Source organism: Leptonotus elevatus, chromosome 1 (genome assembly GCF_054856555.1).
Source record: "Leptonotus elevatus isolate MCC_2025b chromosome 1, RoL_Lele_1.0, whole genome shotgun sequence".
NCBI classification, from domain to species: domain Eukaryota; kingdom Metazoa; phylum Chordata; class Actinopteri; order Syngnathiformes; family Syngnathidae; genus Leptonotus; species Leptonotus elevatus.
Window position 1 is genome coordinate 20517950 of NC_141239.1, and position 24365 is coordinate 20542314.

The window sequence follows — 24365 nt, forward strand, 5'->3', positions numbered from 1 at the left end:
AGGAGAGCTCACCTTCCACATGAAGCGAAGCAACCACACGGGTCCCCTCTGCCTCACAGGAGTATGTGCCACTGTCTCCGGCACACACGCGGCTAATGTACAAGCGAGAGACAGTCCAGTCCTGCTCCACTACCACCCTGCGGCCATCAGGCTGCAATGGCTGCCCGTCTTTCTTCCACTCGGCCTTCACCGGCCTCGAGAACTGGCAGATGAACTCGGCCGGTTGGTTCTCGACCACCCTAAGGTCCTCCATGTCGTTCACCACTTCAACCGTGGGATCTGAGGTTGAGGTCAGGCGTTAAAGGGTCAGGGAGGTGCTTGAAGACTGATTATATTTGTGCAACACATGCCATGAGGCCTTTATAACCCCCATAACCTTTTAGAGTGAGTAAATAGTTTAAGGATTGACTTGATAAATATTGGGGGTCAAAAAGAGCAAAATGTACTCAGGTTATGGTTATGGCATTTTAAACTAAAAAAAATGGGTGACAAAATGTTAGACAGGGGTGTGCTTGCAGGTTAAGGGCAGGTTCATTTGGTCAAATGGTGTAATAAGTAGAAGTCAGTAGTGGAAAGTAACAGGCCAGAAAGGATGGGTGGAGCAGCACTGCACTGTTTGTTCTTCATTCTTCATTTTTTAATTGACTTAATTTTAAACAATGATTTCATGACTAAATACAGTAGACCCCCATCTTTCACAGGGGTTAGGTTATCCAAACTTCCTCTAAAAATGACACTTTGCCAATATTACACACCATGTTCCTAAAGTTTAAGTTACCTCTCAAACATTCTAGACACAAACACATGCATACATAAATGTACTGCAACTTATTGTGCAATCAGTGTACTTACAAGTAAAGATTAGATACGGAGCCCACAATGTTTTGTGGTTACGCACCACTCCATGTATCATTAAAAAATTTGAGTTTCAATTAGGACCTTTGCAATGTAAATATAAACGGCGTGCAATGACAAATTTGAAGAAGAATAAGTGCATACAGTAGCTGGACGGATGGATGGATGTTAGATGCATGGATGGATGGATGGATAAATGAATGGCCGAATGGACAGACAAACGGACCGACAGACAGACAGAGAGATCGGGTCTACTGTATGATCAAAACAGGTCAGATAGCCGTAGCAATTTCAGAGGAAGATAATCCAAAACAAAAGCTTTAATGAGTCAAATGAGTTTTAAAATTTGCTCTTGTGCCACACCCAGATGCATGACATACTTTTTTTTTTTAATAAAATGACAAGCTTATGCATGCTGAAGCACACACAACATCAATATGAAGATTACGAGTACATTAAATTGAGAATTTCATAAACCTCTGCAGAAAAAAATGATTGCCATTATTTTCACATTTACTGTGGAATCTCCAAGTCAAACATAATAATTTCTGTGACACTTGTTGACTTTCAAGTTTTTGTAATGCAGTCGCTTCATCCATCCATTTACAATACCGCTAATCCTGTTTAGGGTCGTGGGGAGCTGGAGCCTATCCCAGCTGACTTTGGGCGAAAGGCAGACTACATCCTGGGCTGATCGCCGGTCAGCCGTAGGGCACATATAAAGACGAACAAACTCTTCACTCTCAAATTCACATCAGCACTGAATGGGAGTTGAACTTACACTGCCTGCACTAAAGTTAGGCAAACATACGACAACATCAATGACTCAGATTCATTCGTCTCAGTGTCAAAAAACGTATTAGACCGTGTAACAAGTATCATTTTAATTCACTAAGACCCACCCATCCATCTATTTTCTGTACCGCTCTTCATAAGGGTACAGGGTTGGCTGACGCTGGAGCATATCTCAGCTGACTTTGGGCTAGAGGTGGGGTACACACCGGACTGGTCAGCAGATAATCGTGGAACATATAATGAGACAAACAACTATTCACACCTATGGACAATTTATAATCTACACTGAACCTAAAATTCAAAAACAGGGAGAATATACCTATATATAATGTATCGCCACAAAGTAGGGCCTGAGCCTGGATTTGAATCCCCAACCTCAGAATTACAACTAGATACAATAACAACAAACAAAAGTAATACTACCCATGCTTTTGAGACCTCTGACAAATGTGTAATGGAGAGGCAACAAAAATATGTATGCAGATATTGTGACGTAATATCATTTAACAGGTGTTAGAGTATATACGTTTTGGACATATAATTTACGTTACCATCTGCTTGATAAAACAAAAACGTGTTCATGTAATTAATATTGAATCAGTTGTATTACTTATGTTGCAGCCTGAAGCATCATTATACATTTCCTCATTTATTACTCCTTTTTCATCAGTGGACTGCTTTTGTGGCAGCATCTAAAAAACTCCATACAAAAATCAAAACTCCATTTTCGAATATCTCTAAAAGCTTACTCTAAGTAATTATCCTGTGGCACATTCACAATCGCAAATCCATGTGTTGGGCCAAGATCAAGTTAAGATGTAAAAAATCGGCATGTGTGAACTCCGCTTTAGACTCATGAGATTTACTGACATTGCTCGTGAAGGTTTGAAGTTTTGAGGCATATTTTCCCCCAAAATTTTAAATGAAGTCTAAATTACACCATTTTTGGAGCGTTTGACACTGGAGTTTCCACTGAACTCACTTATTATATTTAAATTAACAATGAATAAATACATAAATTGATTCATCACTATCATTTAATGCATTCATTTAGTTTCTGCAGGGTGTAAAAATGCATCTCTGCTTGGGTCACGTTTATGTCCACTTAAGCGATACCTTTGACAAGGAGCTTGGCTGCTGAGGTTAAACTGCCAGCTTTGAACATGACAGTGCCCGAGTCATCTGTGGCCAGGTTCTTAAAGGTGAGTGTGTGGATGTGGCCCTCGCTCAGCTCTATCTCACTAACGGGGCTGCTCTTCAGCAAATTGCCGTCCAGCCACCACTGCACCTTGCCGGGCGCCTCGCCAGACAGCTGACAAGAGAAGGTTGCCCATTCCCCAACAAAAACGTCCACGGTCTTAAGACCGCACAAAATGTAGACTTCTTTAACTGTTGAGTGAAAATAGAGATATAGGAACAACCTCAGGCTGTACATTTTCAGTGGTACAGGGGTTCCTGTTTATGACAGTGGAAACATAAACCAATTTTTAAAAAGGGGAAGTCAACATTGAACATTTCTCGACAATAATATGCTATATTTGACCTCACTAGTCTAAACATGACATTCTGATTAATATTACATTTGTGGAATATGAGTTATGAAGCAAAATCCAGCCATTTTTATCCATCTCAGGGGGCAGCCATTTTGCTACTTGCTGTCGACTGGTGATGACATCACAGTTGCTCAGGGCTCAGGCAACAGTCAATCACAGCTCACCTGTTTTCTGAAGCTGAGCTGTGATTGGTTGTTACCTGAGACCTGAGTCGATCACAGCTCACCTGTTTTCTGAAGCTGAGCTGTGATTGGTTGTTACCTGAGACCTGAGCAACATTGTCATCTTCAGTCAACAGCAAGTGGCAAAATGGCTGCCCCCCAAGATGGATAAAAATGGCTGGATTTTGCTACGTAACTCATATTCCACTAACACAATATCAACCAGAACACCATATTTAGACTAGTGGGGCAGCATAGAACATATTATTGTCCCCAAAAAATTGGGGGGATGACTTCCCCTTAAGTATTTTGAAAGTACACCTTTAGAGGTGACCAAACCAAAATTTGACAGATTGCTCAACAGTCCATCACAAACCTATGTAAACACAGTAATAAAGCCATCAATATTGGTATGAAAAACAGTTGTAGGCCATACAAAAAAATTTGAATTTGAAATTGAAATTTAAAAACTCGAAACTTCTTCTTTCGGTACAGTCATAAAACGAGGAACCCCTGTGAAATAACACCCTCTGACAGTAAAAATTCAGCAAAAAAAAGAAAAAAAAAAGATCAAACAGTATTTCAACACTCTACCTTGCACTGTCACAGAGGCAGTGGTAAGCTGATCTCCTGCGTCACAGGTGTAGTAACCATTGTCTTCCGTATCCAGGTTCCGTATACGCAGCTCTTGAATGCACCCATCCTGCCAGAGTTCATACTTCTTACCAGGTGCAAGAATTGCACCTCCTTTCCTCCACTCCACGCGAACTCCCTGCCTGGAGAGCTCGCAGCGGAGCGTGATGTCGTCGCCCTCGACGGCGTCCTGGTTCTGCAGCTCCTTCTTAAAGAAGGCTGGGGAAGCTGGTGAGAATTTAAAATAGGAGAATTGGGAGTAATATGTCAAGATGGGTGATCTGTTCTCTTGGGCTCTTTTAAAGGGGACATACATTTTATGGAAAATGGACACTTTAATGCCAAATAGTTGGGTTCTGGGGTGCCTGCCCATCCATCAGGCATGAAATTATAACAACTATTTCAACTATTTCAGAAAATATATCAGTGAGGAAGCCCTTCTGCACTTCCAACCCACTAACTGTGTTTCTCCACCCATGATATAATCAGCCCGGCTGGGGGAAGATGCAGAGCAACTTTCAAGCGAAGACCAGGGACAAGACTGAAACATTAAAATACAGAGCCACTATCATGAAGAAATCCCACATCCTACCACTTCTTACCTTGCGTTGCGTTTAATGAGTTAAAGTTAAATGAAAAAGCAGGTAAGCCGATGGGAGCCATTGGAGCCAAAAGTCAAGCATGCAAAATTGTCACCCAGGAAAGACATCATCTGAAGGTGTTTTTCTATTGGCTGCTGCTAGATGACATTACTTCTGTGCGACACACTTTCAAACATCCTTTCTCCGGTTAATATTAGAATAAATATAATTAAAATCACATTTATTAAATTAATTACCAAAGACAAAAACGAACAGTATTTTTGCTAGAATTATTGTTAGTTTTAGTTAGTTTTGTAAACGTAAAATGTAGTTTCAGTGACTTCTTTCTTTTTAATGATTGTCGTTTTTTAATTTATTTCATTACCCAATTTTTTAAATTTATTTTAGCTTTAGCTATTTCATTAGATTTCGTTAACTTAAATAACCTTGCTTCCTACACGAGTTTAAAACCCTTGCTATCGCATCAAAGTCCAAAGGTAAGCAGAGCTGCATTGAATTTTGGTGGATGCACAGATGAGCCATAGCTAACAATGCTAGCTTCTGATAAGCAGCACATTGCTCTGTGAAGTAATTAACACAGTGGAGTGGTATTTGTGTTTGCTGATGTCTCCATGTGCCACATACGCACAGTTCAGTGTATGAAGTGCTCCCTTTATGAGTGAAAATGCTTTTATTGTATTCACGAGCGCTTGCTTTCCCCCATCAGGGTATGTAAAGTGTATTATGTTTGTTAATCCTTGAGGCGATTTGACAAAAACATGTTATTAAAATACCTGGGAACTGTTTTAAAACTGTGGGAAAAAATTATTACTATTGTTCCTTTTAAATCATCCACCATGTTTGATTGACAGGAGAGAACAATTTTTTTAGTCAGGGTTTACCTTCCACCGTTAGGGTGACATCACACCGATCATCTACGGTTTCGCAGGTGTACCTCCCAGCGTCTTCGGGCACCACGTTGTGAATGCGAAGCTGCTGGAGGGCTCCGTTCTGCTTCAGGTCATACTTGAGACCAGCTTTGATGACCACATTGTTTCTCATCCAGGTCACAGTCACCTTGGGGTCAGAGATGGTGCAGGCCAGGGTAACAGTTTCGCCCTCTAATGCTGCCGTGTTATGTGGCTTCTCGACAATAAGCACTGGGAGGAATAGGAAAGCACGAAGTGATCATTCAGCACTTCAGTTTTGGTGTTGGATTTCCATTTGCCAAGTTGAATCTGGTTGTTTCTGCCCTTTTTACCTTTTGGTTTCTCTTCCACCAGCAAACAAGCAACGCTTTTTTCTTCACCCACAACAAATGCGACATCTCCCGATTCGTCAGTGGTCACCATCTTAAGGGACAAGCGATGCACTCTGCCGTCGGTGCTCATCTGGTTCAGATCATTGTTCTGGAGGAGGTTGTCGGCGAGCCACCACTGCCCATTGGTTACACCAGCGTGAGACAACTCCACCTCAAAGACGGCGTCCTGCCCGGTTTGCATGGTGATGTCATGCAATTCCCGCAGGATACGCACATGTTCTGAAGACAGACAAGGTCGGTAACAAAGAACAATAAGAAGAAAAAATATATATACAGCGAACCCCTGCCTATTTGTGTTTCGCTGTTCATCATGTTTATTTGTATATTTTTTTCCAAAGCCCTGCCGATAGGAAACTAGTAACTGGTGTTTCGTAGGTTCTTTGCAAGACATTCACGTGTATTGGTAGTGTGTGTGAAATAAATAAAATAAGACAAGTGGTGAAAGATGGTCTGATTTACCTTTCACAGTGACAGTAGCCGTGCTTTTCTTGTCACCAGTGTCACAGCTATACTCCCCACTATCCTCCGCTTTCAGCTTGTGAATGATGAGAGTGTGAATAGCAGCGCTCTGCTCTATGCTGTATTTCTCCCCGTGGGTGAGCAGAGTTGAGCCCTTCCGCCAAGACACCTTGCAGTCGGGGCTGGATGTCTCGCAGCACAAAGTGACTTTTCCACCCTCTTTGCCCTCTTGGCTGCCCAGGGTCTTCTTGAAAAAAACAGGCGCGGCTGTCGGAAAAGACCATTGCCACTTAGAATAAATTATACGTGTTTTTTCCCAGATGGAAATATAGCCTTTATAATAAATAATGTCTAAGCTAGGGTGACCTGACATCTTGATTTAGTTGGACACATAATGTAAGCTGTTTTCTCTCAATCTCATCTCAATTTGCATGGAAAGTTAATGAAAAATAAGACAACGTATCAGATGAATAATAAACGTGCCATCTGAATTCCATCTTAAATCTCACCTTCCTATAAATCCCGCCTTCCTTCACAGTGCTGTACTGTCATTGGACAGACTCACAAGAGTATTATTATAGTGGCACCATTTTATTTTTCATTAAGCATTGTGCTTGGTTGGTATTACACTGTTCCCCAAAAAATAAACACTGTTTTTTGTTTGTAAATAAAAACAAAATATGATCACCCTCTTAATGCCTAATATTTCTTTTAAAACACAAATTATATAATAACTCACAGATAAAAGTGCACAGTAAATTCTGTAGAGTAAATTTGACTCCATTTATAGTGAGACCAAACAGACTCGGTTTTAGAGTAATATTTACACTTGGAAGAGAGTAAAATACAAAATTGAGAAAATAAATAAATAAAAGTCACTCAAGGGTTGTGGAACAAACTCACGACCTTCAGCTTGGGAGACAGGCGACCTACTCCCTGAGCCACGCAACTCCTGCTTGTGTGTTAGTATATCGCTAGTGTTAGCTGGAATCTTCCTACATCCAACAATGTTTTTGGTCTCCTCCTTGAGGTAAGAAAACAGTAGGAGGGGTGTAGCTCAGGCGATTTAGTGGCAGTCTCCCAAGCCAAAGGTCGTGAGTTTGTTCCTCAACCCTTGAGTGACTTTTATTTGTGTTTCAATTCTTTATTTTACCCTCTTCCAAGTGTAAATATTAGCCTACTTTAAAACTGAGTCTATTTGGTGCCACTCTAGAGTCAAATTTACAGAATTTACTATGTGGGAGGGGGAAAAAAACAAATATATTTTCAAATATCATAGCAGTTGTCAACAAAAAGGGTTAACATGAAAAATGTTAATCATTTTAACAGCACAGCATTCATGGCATGTTAGCAAGGTGGGCAAAAACAAAATTGAACAATTGTGTAACCATATGCTGATCATCAGAACCTAAAAATACTTTCAAATGCAATTTTTCGAAGGAAATTCATGTCTACATTGAAGGAAAGGAAAAATGAGTGTAAGATTAGGAGCAACACGTTCCAAGAATATCCACCATTCGGAATGAATGAGGTTTGAAATTCCAAGCGTTAGTGTATCCGTTATGACAAGCTAAATATTTCCTTACCTCTGACAGTCAGGGAGGCCGTTGATGTGTGGTTACCCACTGAGAAAGTGACCATGCCCGAGTCCGCTGTGGTGACACCTCGAAGCATGAGTCTGTGTGTACACCGTTCTGTCATAATAACGTTCATCTCATTATTCTGTAGCGGGACATCCTGGAGTTTCCACTGAGCCGATGGCGCGTCCTCGTGTGAGACCAGACACTCAAAGTGGACGTCTTCGCCTTCGTGTACGACGCAGCTCTCCAAGAATTTCACAATGGACACCTCCACTTCTGTGTGAGAGATGAATGCTTGATTGGTGAGGTGAGAAAGTGTTTGGCGAATACGTGAATAGGAAGGCGTGTTAATATTGGTGATGGGATGAGACGAGTGACCAAACACAGAATATCAAGTGTTTGTGTCGTTAGGTAGAAGTGCTGGGAGAAGAGTGAAGTCCACACGTGTGAGGGCAAATTACATTTGAACATTTCAAATGTAGCCAAGAAAACAGAATCAGTGATGGTTGACTTCATGCTCAAGAGAAGACAAATTGAGTCGAAAGTTGTGAAGAAAGAAGTGCACATGGGAAGAAAACAGACAAAGAGCCTACCCTGCACAGTGAGGGTGGCTGAGATCTTGTGGCTGCCCGTATCACAGGAGTATTCACCCGAGTCTGCCGCCCGCAATTTATAGATGACGAGCTCTAAGACCGTCCCCGCCTGTTTCAAGTGATACTTGCTGCTGGATGCCAGCACCACGTCACCGTGTCTCCAGATCACACTAGCTCCGGGCTTTGTGGTCTCACAGCGGAGAACGGCACTCTCCCCTGATTGCCTCTCAAGGTTCTGCAGTTGGGATTTGAAAAGCTCTGGCTGGGCTAGAAACAAAGGAAATGATTATATTTGTGATCTATGTTGCTGGTAGAAAAAAAAAAAGAGTCAGAAGCGGGGTACACACACTGTCTGACATAGTCAGCAAAGGCCCATTATCTGATGTGCTCTGAGATGCATAGAGATCATACCGTCAATCTCAAATGCTAAACATTATGATTATTTTTTAGATTGTCATGTGAAACTGAACAATTAAGGGGGCATAAAAGGAAGTTGAATAATACTAATTCATGTTAAACTATCATAACATTTGGACAATCTTTTAACTTTAACAACTGCGCCTTGAACAAAGATGTGGCTTATTTATGACTTTTCCCAATTCCAGGAGAGACAGATCCTTGTTTATTCTTAGCTTCTCTTTAATTCCCCAAAAGCATGATTTACTGTAAACAAATTTTTCAATCAATTACATTTGTAAGCGTTAACTTTTCACATTTTAAAATACAATCTGCACACACTGAAAAATTCGGATGTGTATTCAGATATGCTCAAGCGCACGCCCTCATCTTGCCAAAAACGTAACGTAATTCATTGAACACTTTTGAAAAGTTCTGTCAAATTTACGCAAACCAAAAATAAAACTTTTGGGTGGTAAATTAAACATCTCTGTTCTGCTGAATTAACATAAACATTCAGCTAATAAAATCTAATATTTCAGTAAAATTTAAATGCAGTTGTCACTTATTGCATAGTTCACAAGTGGTAAAATGACTGCTGTGTCACTGGATTTACAGATGGAATAAACGTCTGTTTAGGGATGAGCAAGTACTGGACCGATAAACCACAACCTTTTGAAGGTATCAGTGTGGCCCTTTTATGATGAGGAACTAGAAATGAGAAGAATAGAAAATTATCATTAGTTTCATGCAATTTTAAGAAAACTGTTTTTGGGGGGGAAATCGGTGGTATCGGTACTTGTTATGGGCATCGGTGACTACTCAAGAGTTGAGTACTCGTACCGGTATCGGTCTGAAAAAAGAACATTCCTACTTAAAGTTTAAGTACCACTGATTGTCACACCCAATTAAGTGGGGCGAAATCCGTGGTCTGCATTTGACCCATCCCTTGAGGGAGCGGTGAGCAGCAGCAGGAGCCGCGCTCGGGAATCATTTGGTCAGGTGATCTAACCCCCCAATTACAGCCCTTAATGCTGAGTGTCAAGCAGGGAGGCAAATGGATCCCATTTTTATAGTCTTTGGTATGACCCGGCCGGGGATTGAACCCACGACCTCCCAGTCTCAGGGCGGAGACTCTACCACCAGGCCATTGAGTTTCTGTTGCATTGTGGCACTGATAAGTCACACATAACAGTGTCTACACTGTTTTATCTGTTATTAAGTTTGTCTCTCTAAGAGTACAATAACAACATCTAACGGTTTTATTATGTGTGTACCCCATTTTAGACTAAAAAGTAAACAGCATACCCTTCACAGTCACATATGCTGTGCTTTGATGGAAACCGGCATCACATGTATAACACCCCATGTCGTCTTTGTCTACATCGTGGATTACTAGCATGGCAGTGCGCTCAGTTTGTCTCATGTCATACTTGGAGCACGCACAAAGACCGAGTTCTTCTTTCCTCCACTCAACAGGAACGCCAGGTTTGGAGAGCTCACATTGCAGAGCCACGCTTTGGCCCTCATCGGCTGTTTGGTCTTGCAGTTCTTTTGTAAAAGTGACTGGTAGAGCTGATGGATAGAATGCAATGACCAGGAAATATGAATCGGGAACGGGGATGGTGAAAATGGGAAATCGGAGAGAGAAGATTAAAAGGCTGAAATGGGTAGCTTAAATCTGAGAGATGAATCCATCCTACCATTGACTTTAAGGGAGGCAGTGCTTGCTGTGTCCTCCCAAGAGCATGAATACGTTCCCGTGTCACAAGGTTTCAACTCAAAGATCTGTAGTTCGTAACGGAATCCATTTTGTGTCATCTGGTACTTTTGTCCACAACTCAGGAGTTGACTTCCTTTCTTCCACTCGACTGGAAGTCCTGGCTTAGAAAGCTCACAGAGGAGAGTAGCACATTCTCCTTCGACAGATTCTTGGCTTTCCACTTCTCGGAGCAATGTGACTGGAAGTACTAGAGGCGAATGGAATGGATCATAAAAATTGGTCATGTGTGGAGTGATGGCTTTCACGTTGGACACCAGATGAAGACTCGTGCCAGTTCAAAAATACAACAGACAACATTTGAACTTGCCTCAAAAAGTACCTGATTGTTTTACACAACAAAATTCCTCTTTACGACTTCACGCACATACAAGAAGATACGAAATGTACTCAGCCTTTCTCCAGTCTATCAAACACAGGACTAAATCCCATCTAAGGTCAGAACAAACTCGCAGTTCATCCTTTGAGCTCACAAGTCTTTGAGGTGAAGCATAATGTAGAAACTGAAGTCACACCTTTCCCCCTTGAATCCACGAAAGACCAGAGCCAGAAAAGATAATACCAAAGTGTGCAGCCAGAAAAGATAATACCAAAGTGTGCAGCCAGAAAAGATAATACCAAAGTGTGCAGCCAGAAAAGATAATACCAAAGTGTGCACTGTACAGCAATGCCAAGTGTAAGACAAGCCATCAAAACCAATGCGGGCAAGAAAATGGCCAGCCATTAACATCCACATAAATGGGCATCCACTTGTATAGCGTATCATCATGAACAACTTGGTTTTGAGTATTGGACACTTGAGACCATGAGACCCAGACCTGTCCCCCCACACCCAAATCAAAATGTCAAACACCATTTATAAAAAAAAAAAAAACATATAGACTGACATTACCTTTGAGTGTTTCATGTATGTCCTGCTTCTTCTGCTTATCTTTAGCAATAACCAATGTTGCTTCAGTCCCTTTGGCTGAAATGTAAACATGATTTAAGCACAATGGCAACAGTGAAAAATGTAAGGCCATCACCGGAGCAAAGCCGCAAGCTGAATACTTCTGTCAAACAAACAGCTGCATGCTGCCAGCATCATACCAAAATAAACACACGTAAAAATGACAAGGGGAATACCCCACACCCAAAGCAGCATTTGACATAAAAGATACAAGAAAACCACAAATAAGCCAGAGGCAGAACATGAAGAAAACCACGGACACTTTGAGCCAAACAGCAAAAGCTAAGCCATAAAAATTATACTTCTGCAAATCACAGCAATGCATTACACTAATTCTTTACAACAAATGGAAAGAAAACCACCACCACCAACAACTAAACACCATTACCATCTACAGTTTCCTATATTTCCTGCCACACATTAAAAGCTTTGGACTTTTTTTTTTACACAGTGTTGCATAAATACAGATGACAATCCACATGCAGCCAGTACAATTAGCAAACACAAGAGCCCCGATCTGTAGATTTAAAAAAAAAGAAAAAAAAAGAAAAGAAAAAGTTTGGCCATTGACAGTATTTCACATCATATTTCAGCCATGATGTAACTGAGTATTTAAGATTGCAGATGCAAATAAATGGAAATAAAATAAAAAGCAAACAAATAAACAAACAAAAACTACAACTGTTTAAATTCCAGACTGGACAAAGCACATAAAGCTGAAAGCCACGTAAACATTAATACCTTCCACTTTTTCTTTACTTTCCAGTACTTTTGTTCCCACCTTAGCAGCAGGGAGAGAAGCTGGCAGCTTCATGGCTGAGAAGAAATAATATTGTCAACTACAGTGCTTCATTCCCTTCAACCTACCTATTTGGTAACACAACAAGGGCATAACAGACAGCCAGTCTTATTCATGCAACGTGCTATCAAGTAAACCAGTGACAACCGAAAAGCTGTTCCAAACCAACTGCAGCCTGACACCAAAGGCCATTGAATAAAGTCGACATAAAAAGTCAATCTTTGCAACTCCCTACCCTTGATCTTGACACAGGCTGTGGTTGTCTGCTCCCCGCACACACAGCTGTAGTCTCCGCTGTCTTCCGGCACCACTTTGGTGATAAGCAGTTCATTCGCACACGCTTGCTGCTTCATCCGGTACTTATCTCCGTACGTCAGGACCTGCGTTCCCTTCTTCCACTCCACTGAGACTAAAGGTTTAGAAGTCTCGCAGCAAAGAGTAACCGTAGATCCTTCGTCGGTCTCCAGACTCTGCAGTTTCTTTGTGAAGGTCACTGGTTGGGCTAAAATATACAGATTACGTCCATCGGACATCCACAGTGAGCTGAGGCGGTGTACACCCTGGACTGGTCGCCAGTCAAATAAGCTTTCAAACTCATAATCACACTTAATTTTGGAATTTCAGCAATAGCATTTCTCAACATTTACCTTCAACTTTGTGCTCCCGAGTTTCTTCTTTCACGAGTTGCTGTTTAGAGATCTCACTGGTTTGTTGCAGTGTCACAACTATGAAATTAAACATTGAATTGTTGTAACCTCAGTTTGCAAAACTGCTTAGCGTTTTGACACAGAGCTACCAATATTTGACAACATACAAGACAACAAGGACCTGCCAGTCATTCAGCCTCCATGCAGTATGTAACCAAGTAGACCAAATATGGTCCTCACTATAGGAACTCGGGCACACTAATAGAACAACTATGATGAACGAGTAGAACAACACAAAAAGATGTCTTGCTAGTATGCCAGCTAAAGTTATCTTCAGTTGGCATACTAAAAGCAGAAATATACAGTTGTGGAGGACGGTAGTGAATAAATGTTTCTAGTAAGACAATGTCACCCTGTCAACATGCCCCGGTCATTCTACTAGTGCGCTGATTCAAATGCTGGGGACAAGGAGTGTAGAAATTAATGGGCCTTAAGATAGATATCAAGGATAACTGCTCATATGGTTTTCCACAGACCAAGTGTTCTTTAAAATATATAAAAGACAACTTACATGATAAAAAGACACACATTGTTCCAAAAAGCAAAAGCTAAGCCAAAAACAAAACACTGGGACACTTCCACAGACCACAAAAATGCACAGGACCGACTTTTTCTTCTTTTTTTTTTTTTTTAAAGCACATGGACATGGACTGACATTACCTTCTACTGTTTCGTGTATTTCCCGCTTCTGCTGCATTTCCTTACCAACTACCAACGTTTCTTCAGTCTTACTGGCTGAAACGCAATTACGACATAAAGTATAATAGCAGCAAACTGCCTCCACATTTGACCAGCACAACAAGTGGCAACGAAGAGTGCTATCTTCTCTCCATAAAAATACCTTTCACAGTTTCTTTAGTTTCCAGCCTCTTTGATTCCACTTTAGGAACAGGGAGGGAAGCCGCTGGCTTCATGGCTGAGAAGAAACAATGTTGTCACCTACTATACTGCACGTCATTATAAATATAGGAAACAAAAACACTGACAGAGCCAAAACTTCCATGCCAATACAACTTAAAGCCATAAAATTCACCATCAGGCAACCAAAAACAAAAATGATAATTATTATAAGGTACATTTTTAGAAGAACAGAGTTAGATGGTTGTAAAAACAGACAACAATCTGCCATAATGAGATGTTTAAATTAAATAACACAAATTCCTACCTTTGATTTTGAGACTTGCTGTTGTTTTATCGTCTTCGCACACACAGCTGTACTCTCCACTGTCTCCTTCTGTTGCTTTATGAATAAAGAGTTCATTCACGGTTGCCTCTTGCTTTATCTGGTACGTTTCTCCAGACTTGAGCACCTGTCTTCCCTTCTTCCACTCCACTGAGACTCTTGGTTTGGACGTCTCACAGCGAAGCGTAACACTGGATCCTTCTTCTGCCTCCTGACTCTGCAGCTTCTTTGTGAAGGTGACTGGTAGGGCTGAACATTTTCAATTGGACAGCAACAAAAAACATGACATGAAACTAGAAAGCATGACAAAAAAAATAATCTAATGAGGTGGGTCACCTCGTCGCAGACCAAGTATACAGCAAAACCTCCAAAGTGAAAATTGAATCAGCTCTTACGGCGCTAATTGACTACCAAGTTTTTAACCATTGTTTAAAACTAAACACTACATTTAACTGCCATCACTGTTATTCTTGTGGCAACATCATTAAAAAAAAAAAAAAAGATGAAAATAAGCAAAACATTCTTGTGGCTACTATGCATGATGATGGTTTGACTTTTGCTACCTTTGGAGGCATATTTTGGGGTGTGAACTTCAAATTGTGCCATATTTGGGCATTTGACATTGGAGAGTGCACGTTGTGAGAAAAAAAAAAAGTACCTCAAACTTCATCCTACCTATAACGGTGATGTTAGCTGCAGTGTTGTTCTCCCCACACACACAGCTGTACTCTCCACTGTCTTCCTCTGCTGCTTTATAAATAAAGAGTTCATTCACAGTCGCCTGCTGCTTCATCTGGTATTTTTCTCCAGACTTGAGCATTTGTCTTCCCTTCTTCCACTCTACTGGGACTAAAGGTTTAGACGTCTCACAGCGAAGAGTAACACTGGATCCTACTTCGGCTTCCTGATTCTTCAGCTTCTTTGTGAAGGTCACTGGTTGGGCTAAACATATTTTGAATTGGTTAGCAACCAATGATGTTAAATGACGTACATGTAGACATAATGTTCAATCTTCAGAATTATGGTGGACCAAAATTGCCAAAAGAATAAATAAATAAATAAATACATAAATACTGATATAAAAATTAGTACTGTCAAAGTTAAAGCGTTAATTGATTAATTAAACAAAAAATTATCGCATTGATCATGAATTAACGCAGGTTAATCGCACTCTTAATTTTAACCATAGATTATCCTTTAGCGTGACAGTGGGTGGCTACGTTTAAGGTAGCACAGGTAGTGTTTGAGCAAGAAACATAATTTCATGCATTTAAGTAAAGCATTTAATGAATGTTTGCGTACCACATTTTGAATATTTGTTCATGTCAAAATATCGGGGTAATTTTTTTCCATTTTAAATTATGCAAGTAATTAACTGATTTGAAAAAGAGGAGGATAAAAAAATGTTGAAGACGTCCTCATAACATTAAATGTCAAAAGAATTAACACATAACCAGTGCTTTTCAAATTTGTCGGGGGAAAAAATTGTAGATGAAAAAGGCTTTTTTTTATTAAGCGATTAATCGTGATTAATCAAAATTCTAAGATGTGATTAATCTGATATTTTTTTTTTATAGTTTGACAGCTCTGATAAAAATATAATTAAAAAATTAAATACAAAAAAATAATATAAATGGAAATATATTAATCAATAAATAAATATGCTCTGCTCTCATATTTATTTATTTCATGCTGCAGACAATAGGTGGGTTTCTATCCACTATCCACAATTTTCAAGAATTGCGAAAAATAAACTGAATGGAAACGCTAGAAATTCGAAAAAAGGCCCAAAATTGGCAAAAAAGTTTTTATGCTTGGAGAGGGTGGTTTTTTAAGCGTATCAAAAAAAGGAAAATGTGCATTTTGGCGATGGAAAGAGGTTTTGCGAATAAGTGACTACAAGACCGGATATACGTCGCACGTTTTGACCGATACTACGTCACACGCACGTTTGTAGTTACAATAAATGACGGATTATAAAGTAAGATATGTTTGTGGAGACGAAGAAACACGATTCTTTTTATAATTAATTAAAGAAAAAAATATTAATGCCATTTTAGATGGCTTTATTAACATCAGCTCTTAATGTAACGACACATTTCACTTACATGCGGGAGGGAAGCCAACAAGATAAACTACTTCCGTTCAGTCCGTCAAAACCAACATTCCCACCCATTGTCCCAAAGTTCCGTCACTACTACAACGTCATCTCGCGCCGCATATTTGCAAAAAAAGATCAGATGGAAACGGGCATAAGTCGCATGTCCGTTTTGCGCATTTTCACAAAATTTGCATAACATTTTTGAAACATTTGGATGGAAACCTGACTAATGTCAGCATGAAATGCATAAGGAAATGTTATTCAAAGAAGAGGTGGTATGTCTTGTGTTGAACTATTCGCCAGCGTAAACTGCCATTCAAAAGAGGACTTCTCTCACTCAAACCAAGCAAGTCAGCGAATAAGTAAGCTTCGACGTCTTTCTTTATTTATGTATTTATTTTTGACAGATTTGGTCCTCCATACAGAAAAAATACTTGCTAAGTGACTTTGTATTCCTCCTACCTTTAATGGTGAGGCTCGCTGCAGTGTTGGTCTCCCCACACACACAACTGTACTCCCCACTGTCTTCTGGCACCACTTCGCTGATGTGGAGTTCATTGATGCACCCCTGTTGCTTCATCTTGTACTTGTCGCCAGACTTTAGCGGCAGTCTTCCTTTCTTCCACTCCACTGGAACTAAAGGTTTAGACGTCTCACAGCGTAGAGTAACACCAGATCCCTCTTCGGCCTCTTGAGTCTGGAGCTTCTTTGTAAAGGTCACTGGTAGGGCTAAACATTTTTAAATTGGTCAGCAAGCACATTTTGAAAAGAACAAAAACATGGTGAGGTAAGGTGGGACTTCCAAAGTCATCGTTAAAGTTCTCTAAAACTAAATCTGCTCTTCAATGCTGATGGACTTTACAGTTGTCAACTAGTGAATACTAACTAAAAAATAAAAAGTACAGAAAAAAAAAATATTTATATATATATAAAGAGATTTTTTTTTTTTAAATGGTGGGGGGGGGGGGCATATATAGTGGCAGCATATATATATTTTTATAATAATAAAATAAAAATCTTCCAGGTTTTGGTATCCTTTAAGGCATATTGTACTTTATTAAAAATATATATTTTTAAAAAATCATTCTAATTTATGCATAGACAGTACCTTATATACTGCACATAGCCTAATTACATTTTAAATAATTTATTTATATTTTTTATTTCTTAATTTGTAAAACTATTTTATGCAATTCAACTTTTGTGCATTATATTTTAAAGTGGAAATCAACCATAAACTTTCTTGACAATAATATGCTATATGTGACCTCACTTGCCTAAACATGACATTCTGATTAATATTACATTTGTGGAATATGAGATATGAAGCAAAATCCACCCATTTTTATCTGTCTCAGGAAGCGGCCATTTTGCCACTTGCTGTCGACTGAAGAGGACATCATGTGTTGCTCAGGGCTCAGGCAACGGCCAATTACAGCTCACCGGTTTTCTGAAGCTGAGCTGTCATTGGTTGTTACCTGAGACCTGAGCAACATTAATGCCATCTTCAGTCGACAGCAAGTGGCAAAATGGCCGCCCCCTGAGATGGATGAAAATGGCTGGATTTTGCTGCTTAACTCATATTCCACAAACACAATATCAACCAGAATACCATATTTAGACTAGTGGGGCTGCATATATCATATTATTGTAAAAACAAAATTGGGGTATTTGAGTTCCCCTTTAAAGATTCCACTGTATGAGAAACAATTTGTGACAAAACCCTCCTCCTACCTTTAATGGTGAGGCTCGCTGCAGTGTTGTTCTCCCCACACACACAGCTATACTCCCCACTATCTTCTGGCACCGCTTCGCTGATGTGGAGTTCATTGACACACGCCCGCTGCTTCATCTGGTACTTTTCTCCAGACTTTAGCACCTGTCGTCCCTTCTTCCACTCCACTGAGACTCCAGTTTTCGATGTTTCACAGCGTAGTGTAACCCTGGATCCCTCTTCAGCCTCTTGAGTCTGCAGCTTCTTTGTGAAGGTCACTGGTTGAGCTAAACATTTTAAATGGTCAGCAACTAACGATGTCACGACATTACTGCAGATTATAAAACCAGTCGCTCTTACAAGACGACCATCAGATACACTGTTACTCTTTTGGTGGCATCACAAAAATGGAAGAATGCGCAAAACATCCCTGAACATTTAAACCTTGAGCACGCATCATTAATGGTGTTTATCGTTTGAGACATATTTTTCAAGAAAAATTAGGTTTAGTGAACCAATAAAAGTACAACATTCAAAACTATAGAAATCTTTTTTTTAAGTGACTAAATCTTCCTCCTACCTTTAATAGTGAGGGTAGCTGCAGTATTGTTCTCCCCACACTCACAGCTGTACTCCCCACTGTCTTCTGGCACCGTTTCACTGATGTGGAGTTCATTGACACATGCCCGCTGCTTCATCTGGTACTTTTCTCCAGACTTCAGCATCTGCAGTCCTTTCTTCCACTCCACTGGAACTTCAGGTTTTGATGTCTCACACCGTAGTGTAACCCTGGATCCCTCTTCAGCCTCCTGACTTTGCAGCTTCTTTGTGTAGGTCACCGGTAAGGCTGGGCAGATTTAAGTAGAAGGTTAGGAACAGTTGCATTGAAGGAAACTGACATAGCAGTAAAAAAAACCCCATCTAGTTATCAGTTGCTAAAAGGATAAACCAACAAGGACAGATTAGCCTATTTCTCCAAATGGTGGCCAGGGGTGTTCATTTACTCAATTCGGATAGGTGCTGGCATATATTAGAAGGGAAACCTTTTTGTACAAACACAACTTTAGAATAATATGCCAAGTGAAATTTAAAACTAAATAAAAATGACAACTAGGGAAGGAAAGCAGAGAAATGACAAGTCATAATAATACAAAAATGGATTGCGGATTAGAATGGCATTATAGGGGGAGTCAGCCTCCCAATCTTGACAATAAAATTCTATGCAGCCCCATTAGTCCAAATACGGTACTCTGGTTAATATTGTGTTGGTGGAATGAGTTAAGCAACAAAGTACAACCGTTTTCATCCATTTCAGGGGGCGGCCATTTGGCCACTTGCTGTCGACTGAAGATGATATCAATGTTGCTCAGGGCTCAGGCAACAACCAATCACAGCTCACCTGTTTTCTGAAGCTGAGCTGTGACTGGTTGTTACCTGAGCAACAGTGATGTCATCTTCAGTCGACAGATTTTTCTGCATAACAAATATCCCACCAATGTAATGTTACTCAGAATGGCATGTTTACACTAGTGAGGTCATATATAACATATTATTGTCAAGAAATGTTTAAGGTTGACTTTCCCTTTAAAGAACGAGTCTCTACATATTATCAAGATGTTGAATAACTGCATTTACAACATAATTTAATACTCATTTGAATTCATCTTAAGATGCTGTAAATGTGCTTCAACATGTGCTGCTGTTTTGGTTAGCCACTGAGTTTGAATAGCCTGTATTGATGTATGTGCCATCATACCCTTGATCTTGACACTGGCCGTGGTTGTCTGCTCCCCACACACACAGCTGTACTGTCCACTGTCTTCGGGCTCCGCTTGGTTGATGAGTAGCTCATTCACGCATGCCTGCTGCTTCATCTGGTGCTTTTCTCCATACGTCAGCACCTGCGCTCCCTTTTTCCACTCCACGGGGACTAAAGGTTTAGAGGTCTCACAGCGTAGCGTAACCCTGGATCCTTCGTCGGCCTCCTGACTCTGCAGCTTCACCGTGAAGGATGGCGGCAATGCTGCGCAGCAAAGATGACCTGTCAAGCTCGGCATTTATACTGCATGTTCAAGTGACACAATTCCGATTATTATTATTATTTTTTTGCTCTTAAGTGGCCCAATTAGGATATGCCTCAAAATGTATATCTTTAGATTACGTAAGTGCAAGTCACATATACAGTAGACCAACAACCATTGACACACCTATGGACAACTGACTTAAAGACTTAAAGAATGCGGAAGGAAGCCAAGAACACAAGAAAAATCAGATCTACAGTAAGTAAGCACTTACAACAGAACATTCCCTCTTGCAATATGAAAAACTGCTGCAGTGTGATGTGATACATTACAAACATGAATCAGTACCATTCACTTTTACGATTGCCGATGTCTTCTGGTCCCCACATAGACAAGAGTACTCCCCACTGTGATCCGTCTTGGCATTCCTAATGCGAAGCTCACAAGAAGCCTCCTTCTGCTTTATTTCATACATCTCTCCAGAGGTGAGAATTGCAGAATCCTTCCTCCACTGAACGTTGGCTGTCGGCTTCGATAGCTCACAGCGAAGTGTCACAGTTTCACCTTCCTTTGCTTCTTGATTCTTGAGCTTTTCTTTGAAAGTGGCAGGCAGGGCTAAAACACAACAAATCATTACTTACGCTATTTTAAATACTATGCAAAATACTGCACTTGTTCAAAAACTGTAGTGCCGTTGCTTGAATAGACACCATCTCGGGCCCAACACCCAGTGTTACTTCAAGTTATCGGTACTCACGACTGTGGCCAAGACCAATATCGGTTACTCTCTTGTGAGTAAGGCATTTTCAACACTTTGGATTGGTCAACAGTTTGTAAAAATAATACCAACACTTGTGGACTTACCAATAGTAAAGATGAAATAAAATAAAAACATATTCCATTTTTCAAATCGTGACTTATGAGGTTTCCGCCCAACAGCAGCGATATCTTACAATAGTCAATTTTTTGTGTGTGCATAATTTATATATTTTAAAGGTTAAGAGGTGGAGAAACGGTGAAAATAAATTTATATTAAATCCTTATGCCAATGGTATCTCAAATGCATATTGATTGAAAATCTATATTTTCATATTATTTAATAATGTTTTGAGAAGACGTATAAAAATAAAAGATCTATCTTACATCAAATAAATGCCTCACATCAGACACCTGGTACCTTCCACAGTTGTATGAAAACATCTACCACCGTGAGAAAAAAATGGTAGCTGATCATGATCACGAAATTCAGTTTCAAAATATCTTATCTAACCTTTAACAGTCAGCTTGGCCATGCTCTTGGCAGTGCCCACGTCACAAGTGTAGATGTCAGTGTCGTCTTCCTGGAGGTCTTTGACGGTGAGCGATAAGACGCCTTCCTTCTGGCTCATGTCGTATCGACCACCAGCCTTCAGCTCCGTGTGCCCTTTGAGCCACGTAACCGCAGAAGGGCTTAGAGCCGTCTCGCACTGCAAGGTTACAGAGGTCTTCTCGTCTGCTTTGCTGTCCTTGAGTTCTTTGGTGAACTTATGGATTGGCTCTGTCAAAGATTGATAGTGAAATTTTTTTTACAGTTACAAATAATCAGCGGTTTTCCAAGTGTGTGGTGCAGCAGCTTGAGAAAAATGAAGAAAATAGTCGATTTTTTAAACTTGCTAATGTAACTTGCGTGTATCTGCAGATTTAAGGAAGCCACATTTGAGATGTTTGCCATTTTTAAGGCCACTTAAATCAAATTCAAGACCTCGCCTTCACTAAATATGATGAGATGGAATTAGTAAAATATTCTTGTTTTAAGGTTGCAGACCAAAGTAATATTTTGAAGAATTTAGAATTTTATATTCACAAATTCTATACATGTATTTACTATTTAGATTTGTTTACATTTTGTTTAATAATTTACAAATGTATTTCTTTTTATTGCCAATGTAGAATTTTTATTATCGTATTTTATATATTTTACAGCATTTTCTTTTTGGACCATAATGGAACTCATTAAGTTAAAGGTTATTAACTCTTTTACTGCCACACGTTATCCAAAAAACAACGCCTACAGTGCCAGCCGATTTCGAGCATTTGAACTCATCTTTCAAGGCAAACAGAATATTGTGAATAGGGGTGTGAGTTGTCTAGTACCTGGCGATTCGATTCGTATCACAATTCATAGGTCACGATTCGATTCGATGCCGATTAATCCCGATACGGATTTATAAATTGATTATTGCGATTTTTTGGGTACTCAAATTTGGAAAATACTCATCAGTAAACTTGTACATGTACACTGTAAGATTTGTATGAACATGTATTTATTTATATGAAAATTCAGGCTTATAACTGAGTCACTGCATTTAGCAAACGAGTTGCAGTCTGTTTCATGTTTGAACAGCACTGAAATAAAATATTAAGGCTTAATGTTCCATTAATATAACATTCTTCCATGCTTAATGTGTGAATCCTAACCCGAAGTAAGACGTTTTGTTGAATATTCCCATTAAAAAATTGATGTTTAAAAATCGATTCGGCCGCATATCGAATTGATTTGAGAATTGCGCGCTGTAATATCGCGATATATTGCTGAATCGTTTTTTTTCTAACACCGCTAGAATACGTAAATAAAAATTTTAAAAGAGTTAAATACATATACAATAAGTACAAAATATTTTATAGTAATTGCACACAACTTTTTTTTATTGTATGTGGCCTTGTTAAGAGCAATAAACAGAGGATTTAAAAAATAACATCTAGATGTGCAGCCTTATTTTTGAAAATTCTAGATAGAAACCTTTAAAAATCTGCTGTGTCCAGGTAAGAAATGGATGGATTTTGAGTTTCAAAGATGACAGAGTAAACAAAATTAATCTGTTAAGTACGTCAACTATTAAAATTGTTGACAGTATATGCAATCAATGTAATATGAAACCACCCCCATTTTAGAAAAAAAAAAGACCAAATCTAAACAATTTCATCCTCACCTTTAACCTCTAGCCTGGCCTTCGTGGTTGCCCCTCCAATAACCTCACAACTGTACTCTCCGGAGTCTTTCATGGAGACGTTGGAGACGACCAGCTTCATGACCCTCTCTTCCTTGATGACATCATACTTCTGGCTCTTCCTGATGGTTTTGCCCTCCTTTGTCCATTTGACAATGGAGGTTGATTGTGTCACCTCGCAGGTAAAAGTGGCATCTTCACCTCGAACCACACTGACATTCTCCAGGTCCCTTGAGAGTGATGAAGCTTTTCCTGCAACAAATATTTTGTCGCTGTGATCTACAAAGTAGTATTGATTTGTGAATGTAGACACAAGAAAAGCAATTCACCTTCAACAGTTAGTGTTGTTTTGGAGGTCAGATCTTTAATGCTGAAGACCACATCTCCGGCATCAGCAGGGGTGACGTCCTTGATGGTCAGCATGTATTTCCGTCCTTTGCTGTTAACTTTAAAGCGGCCTCCGTTGGTAATGGTTTGGCCATTAAGAGTCCAGGTGCACTCGTCTGTGCTCTCGCGAGACAAGATGCACTCGAAGTCGCACGTCTCACCCTCGTTCACCTCAGCCGACTTCAGCCATTTTGTGATCCCGATGCCGATCTCTAGGGGGGAAAACAAGCAGAATCCAGTTTCCCAATTTTAAAAATATACTTCAATCAAGCAGTGTATATCCGGCAAAGGTTACTGTTATTGTGTTGGTGGGCCACCCTCAGAACAAGACCTACCTCTTACAGTGACCTTTGCTTTGGACACCTCAGTCCCAAGATCACAAGTATAATCCCCCGCGTCATCTTTGGTCACATCCTTGATGATCAGCCCCAAAGATTTGCCCGTGTGAAGCAACTCATATTTTGATCCAGCTTTCAATGGGATTCCTCCTTTCCTCCACGTGGGAGAGACCCTAGGCTTGGATGCCTCACATGCCAGAGTAATGGAACCTTTCTCTTCACCAACAACATCATCCAGAGACTTGAGGAAGAGGGCAGGCTTTTCTGGAGGGTTAACCAAGTAAAGAGCAAATTAATAGGTGGCAAATCCAGATCCAGAAATTAAAACCCTGCCACAGTTTGGCTTTAGCCCCAGGTGCTAGCTAGCTAGCTAGCTCCTTAGCTAGCTCCAATGGTGCTCGTTTACCTCCTAGGGAGCTAGCTAGCTATCTAGCACCAGAGGCTAAAGCCAAACTGTGGCAGGGTTTTTAAC

General features: G+C 40.1%; 1 protein-coding gene across 1 annotated transcript in view; it reads right to left on the reverse strand.

Moving 5' to 3' along the window:
* The window catches only part of obscnb (obscurin, cytoskeletal calmodulin and titin-interacting RhoGEF b), a 78648-nt gene that overhangs the window by 22577 nt on the left and 31706 nt on the right, over positions 1 to 24365 (reverse strand). The window contains exons 30-54 of the mRNA XM_086082546.1: positions 23891 to 24157; positions 23498 to 23767; positions 23151 to 23420; positions 21452 to 21718; positions 20530 to 20796; positions 19917 to 20183; positions 18741 to 19007; positions 18181 to 18447; positions 16909 to 17175; positions 15021 to 15287; positions 14328 to 14594; positions 13103 to 13180; positions 12691 to 12957; positions 12398 to 12472; positions 11600 to 11674; positions 10631 to 10897; positions 10236 to 10502; positions 8532 to 8798; positions 7945 to 8214; positions 6359 to 6625; positions 5840 to 6118; positions 5481 to 5738; positions 3959 to 4225; positions 2767 to 3039; positions 13 to 279 (exon numbers count right to left, since the gene is read on the reverse strand). Of these exons, the coding sequence (XP_085938672.1) occupies positions 13 to 279; positions 2767 to 3039; positions 3959 to 4225; positions 5481 to 5738; positions 5840 to 6118; positions 6359 to 6625; positions 7945 to 8214; positions 8532 to 8798; positions 10236 to 10502; positions 10631 to 10897; positions 11600 to 11674; positions 12398 to 12472; positions 12691 to 12957; positions 13103 to 13180; positions 14328 to 14594; positions 15021 to 15287; positions 16909 to 17175; positions 18181 to 18447; positions 18741 to 19007; positions 19917 to 20183; positions 20530 to 20796; positions 21452 to 21718; positions 23151 to 23420; positions 23498 to 23767; positions 23891 to 24157 (6120 nt within the window). The remainder of the gene's footprint in view (positions 1 to 12; positions 280 to 2766; positions 3040 to 3958; positions 4226 to 5480; positions 5739 to 5839; positions 6119 to 6358; positions 6626 to 7944; positions 8215 to 8531; positions 8799 to 10235; positions 10503 to 10630; positions 10898 to 11599; positions 11675 to 12397; positions 12473 to 12690; positions 12958 to 13102; positions 13181 to 14327; positions 14595 to 15020; positions 15288 to 16908; positions 17176 to 18180; positions 18448 to 18740; positions 19008 to 19916; positions 20184 to 20529; positions 20797 to 21451; positions 21719 to 23150; positions 23421 to 23497; positions 23768 to 23890; positions 24158 to 24365) is intronic.